The sequence below is a fragment of the Alosa pseudoharengus genome, unplaced genomic scaffold (assembly GCF_046254945.1).
Source record: "Alosa pseudoharengus isolate Yale_2024_CS ecotype anadromous, Long Island Sound unplaced genomic scaffold, YU_APseudo_1.1 YU_APseudo_1.1_scf_17, whole genome shotgun sequence".
Lineage (NCBI taxonomy): Eukaryota > Metazoa > Chordata > Actinopteri > Clupeiformes > Clupeidae > Alosa > Alosa pseudoharengus.
In genome coordinates, this window is record NW_027468640.1 from 10,291,025 (window position 1) to 10,295,193 (window position 4,169).

The following is a 4,169-nucleotide window of genomic DNA, read 5'->3' on the forward strand; positions in this document are numbered from 1 at the left end:
GTTTGGATCTGTTTTACAGATACAACAGCTACATCCTACAGTTACACATATTTTACCATTACAAATATATATTATATAATATTATACATTCACATATATTATACAATATTATACACACAATGCTCTACATAACTAGCGGAGTGGCTGTACAATGTGGGACATAGTGACCGACAGTATCCTGCCTTAATCTTCCCTTAAAGGGAATCTTAAGGTAGTGATGGGTTTCTGGGTTTTCCCAGAAGGAAAGCACATAATGGTAACTTACCAAGTTCATGATGACAATGGTGTTCATCTCCTCATCTTTCATGTTCTGTATAACACACACGCACACACACACACACACACACACACACACACACACACACACACACACACACACACTCAGAAATGAGGTCAGGTCATATTTATGTGTTACACTAACCAGAGAGAAAGCAACACAGTCTCTACTAATAATCCAATTTGCAAAATACTATTAATTGTGTACCCAATATACATATACCATAATTTCCCAACTATTAGCCAAGGTGTACACATTGATTTTGCAAAATTTCTTCAGCTATGAGGTTATGAGGTTAAAAAATGAGGTTATGAGGTTAAAAAAATGTAACTTGCATAAAACACTGTCCTGCGGTTTATACACAATGCAGTTAATATACAGGAAATGACTGTAGCTGGAATACTGTCCGAAGCATTGCTCTGTTCAAAGCAATTTACCCGTGAATTAAAAATGATTACACAGATTAGGGTTCTGTTACTTGCACTGAGAGCTATTGTTTATCTGTAAAACAAGAACCTTGTGCTCTTGCTCACACTAGACATCTGTGATTCCAACACATTTTGGAACACATTTACATGTTACAAATGGCAGGCTGTCAAGTACATTCATTCTGTTTATGTTGACTTAGCAGATGGTTTTACAAAGCCATTTACAACAATACTAAATTAAAACAACAATAATCTATTCCCAAAGGAGTGATTGCGTAAGGCCTTTGTCACTCAAATTAGAGGCATGCAAATGCCAACAGCAAACCTTATAAAACTGTATCTGATGATCCTGTAAGCAAACACCACTACACATCTATCTGATGAGGTGGAATCAGGAATCTCAAGTGGGTAAGTGGGGGCAGACTGGCCTGGAATGCAACAGGTGGCACAGGCTTCGAGATGACAGTGGGGGGATTTGCGAGCCATTTTGAGAAAGCTACTCTCTCATGCGGATGCAATGGAATGGGAATGTGACTGGAATTAGGTTTTCTTATGTATGGAACGGCAAATGTGTGTGTGTGTGTGTGTGAGAGAGAGAGAGATAGAGAGAGACTGTATGTGTGTGGGTGGTTGTGACTTTATGCATTGGTGTGAGAGTATGAGTTTTTTTGTATGTGCATTTCTAAGTATATGTACAATTTTGCACTTATGTGTGTGTACGTGTGTGTGTGTATGTGGGCATGTATGTGTGCGTATGTGCGTGTGTCTGTATGCACATGTGTGTCTCTGTGTGTGTGTGTGTGTGTGTGTGTGTGTGTGTGTGTGTGTGTGTGTGTGTGTGTGTGTATGTGTACAGTATGTGTATATGTTTGTTTATGTGTGTGTATGTGTGTAGTGAAAAGAGTTGGGACTGAGCACCGAGTGATTGTTTAAGCAGGGCATTGCCATGCCGGGCTATTTAAAACCAGTTTAGGAATGCGAGCGGAACAGCTGCCTTAGTCCCCCAGTCCAGCAGAGAGATGACGTCCGGCTTTGGGTGAAACAAAGGGGACCGTCCTTTAAAACAAATCCTCACTGCAAATGCACTGCAGTGTAGAGGTTGAGGTTAGGATGAGTAGAGTTGTGAATAGTTTGAACATTAGGCATGCGGAACCTGACTTGGTGACGGAACACTGAATGGATCTGATTTCAAAAGGGTTCCGCTTCCGATTCCAGAATGTTGGCAGACTAGAGCCCATGTGACTTCCTCTGTAATGTAGACGTGACCTTGATTGGGGTTTAGTGTTGGTTGTGTGTGTGTGTGTGTGTGTGTGTGTGTGTGTGTGTGTGTGTGTGTGTTTATGTGTGTCTGTGTGTGCAAGCATATAAGTGTATGTGCATTAGTTACTTGGGACTTAAAGTAGAGTGACAGGAATACTTTGACCTGGTGCGAGTCTCTGTCTGTGTGTGTTTGTGTGTGTTCATGTGTGTGTGTAGGAGAGAGTGGAAAGTGACACTACCATACTAATTTCAGATGTGTATTCCTGGCGTATACAGCACATCCGGTAAATTAATGAAGCGTCCCTGCCTCCCAGCTTGACTCCGAGTCACATGTAAAGTCAACAGTCAGTGAGCAAGCGCCTTCCTGCCCAGAACTATCAGAAAATGAAGGAGGGCAGCAGAAGCTACTAAACTGCCAGACTCATTAGAAAACACCAGAAGGTCTGAACAAGTGTAATTTTGAGAAACATAATTTACAAGAGATAGCATGTCACACAGAATTTAGAAAGTCACAGTTTCTTTTACATTTAATGAGGATACCTAGAGGATACCTATTGCTCTGAATTCAGAAAACAAAGTAAAGCTCACTCAGAGGAAATTATTAAATTATTATATCTCATTAAAAAGTTTATTGAGAGTCACTATAAGTACTTGACATGTGAATGTACCACCAACAGTGTTAAATGCATATATGTGTAACTCAGTATGTGTGTGTGTGTGTGTGCTGGAGTCATACCAAGGCAACGAATGACGCTAGAACCATGCCCACCCGAACCACCACCTTCTGGTCAGGTCGCTCCGCTGGCCGCACCTTAAGGTTGTATCCCGTAAAGAGCTGCTTCATCAGGTTATTCTCCCCCTCGGTAGCCCCTGTTGGTGGAACACAGTTCATGTCTCCTTACTTGTGCTTCTTGCTAATGATTATCTAATGCAACAGCTTGCATCGACATAACATTGTTTGTTTTTGTAGGCAAATAAAGATGGTTGCCTTTTCGATTTCGTTTTGATAGTAGGTTATGTGATCAGGGGAAGGCCAGATGAACACACTTCACCATTGGTCTGAAAAGGCTATGCAATACAGTATGTTGTTGTTTTTGGTCCATCACCGAAAATCTCCTTGCCAATCTTAAAGAATTGCCTTCCATTGCTTTACTGCACACCCGTTGTCTCAAAAAAGCCCAGAACATTATAAAGGACACTCACCATGCCGGTTACTCCCTGTTTGAACTGTTGCCTTCAGGCAGGTATCCTCAGACGATACAGATCAATTAACGCAAGGACAAATACACTCAAACACAGTTTTTATCCAACTGCAATAACCACCCTCAATTCTGCAAAAATAATGTGCAACATGGAATCTGATATCAAATGGATCAATGCAACGACATAAAGTATGCATGTCTGTAGATGTTGTAAGTCCATACTGTTTTTATGCAATGACTGTGTGTTCATACTGTTTTTATGCAATGCCTGGGTGTGTATGACTGTGTGTGTTTATGTATGCTGCTAATGCTGTTGTATGTTTCTTTTTATTTTATTTTTTTAACACTAGCGCTTCAATTATATTTGTATTGACTCTATAGAATGATGCACTGACTGGAGAGCACTTTAAATTCCATTGTACCTGTGACTGACAATAAAGACCTTTCTATTCTATACACCCACAGGTAGCCATGTAATATGTTAATACCTGGTTACACATTTCCATCATGGTTTGTTGATTGAGTAAGATTTATGGCCCTGGGCATCACACTTAGAGAAAGTTCATTTGGTAGTCATGTACAGTAGTACATGTTAATCTATCTGGCAGCTATAACTCAAACACTTTGAATGAGGTCCACAACGTCAGTCAGTTCGGAGAGCTTAGGTTCACAGAAGTGGGTGGAATGAGGCCTTGACTGTGCAGAGAAGGGTGCTACAACATTGACGCCATTATTCTCCTGTCTGGGTAGCGGATATTTTTATGCATAACTCCTGTTTTTCAGCTTCCGGAAGGTTAAGATCATTTATAAACGGCAGGTCTGGCGGTGTCGCATTTATCAAGTCTCACCACGCAGCGGCCCTCCGGGATACCAGCTCTGACAAGAACAAATGAAAGCGATCACCTCGCGCGCCACCTCCATTAGCAACGACTCGAACAGCCGGTAACGGCGCGTCAACATTTCAGGTGGCTTCTTCCCTTTGGAATAACCGAGGTTAGGTGC

At 41.4% G+C, this 4,169-nt stretch overlaps 1 protein-coding gene across 1 annotated transcript in view; it reads right to left on the minus strand.

Moving 5' to 3' along the window:
• Positions 1 to 2,857, minus strand: part of chrnb1 (cholinergic receptor, nicotinic, beta 1 (muscle)) — a 30,709-nt gene extending 27,852 nt beyond the window's left edge. The window contains exons 1-2 of the mRNA XM_076289589.1: positions 2,702 to 2,857; positions 266 to 310 (exon numbers count right to left, since the gene is read on the minus strand). Coding sequence (XP_076145704.1) covers positions 266 to 310; positions 2,702 to 2,857 — 201 coding nt within the window. The remainder of the gene's footprint in view (positions 1 to 265; positions 311 to 2,701) is intronic.
• Positions 2,858 to 4,169: the final 1,312 nt, after the last annotated feature.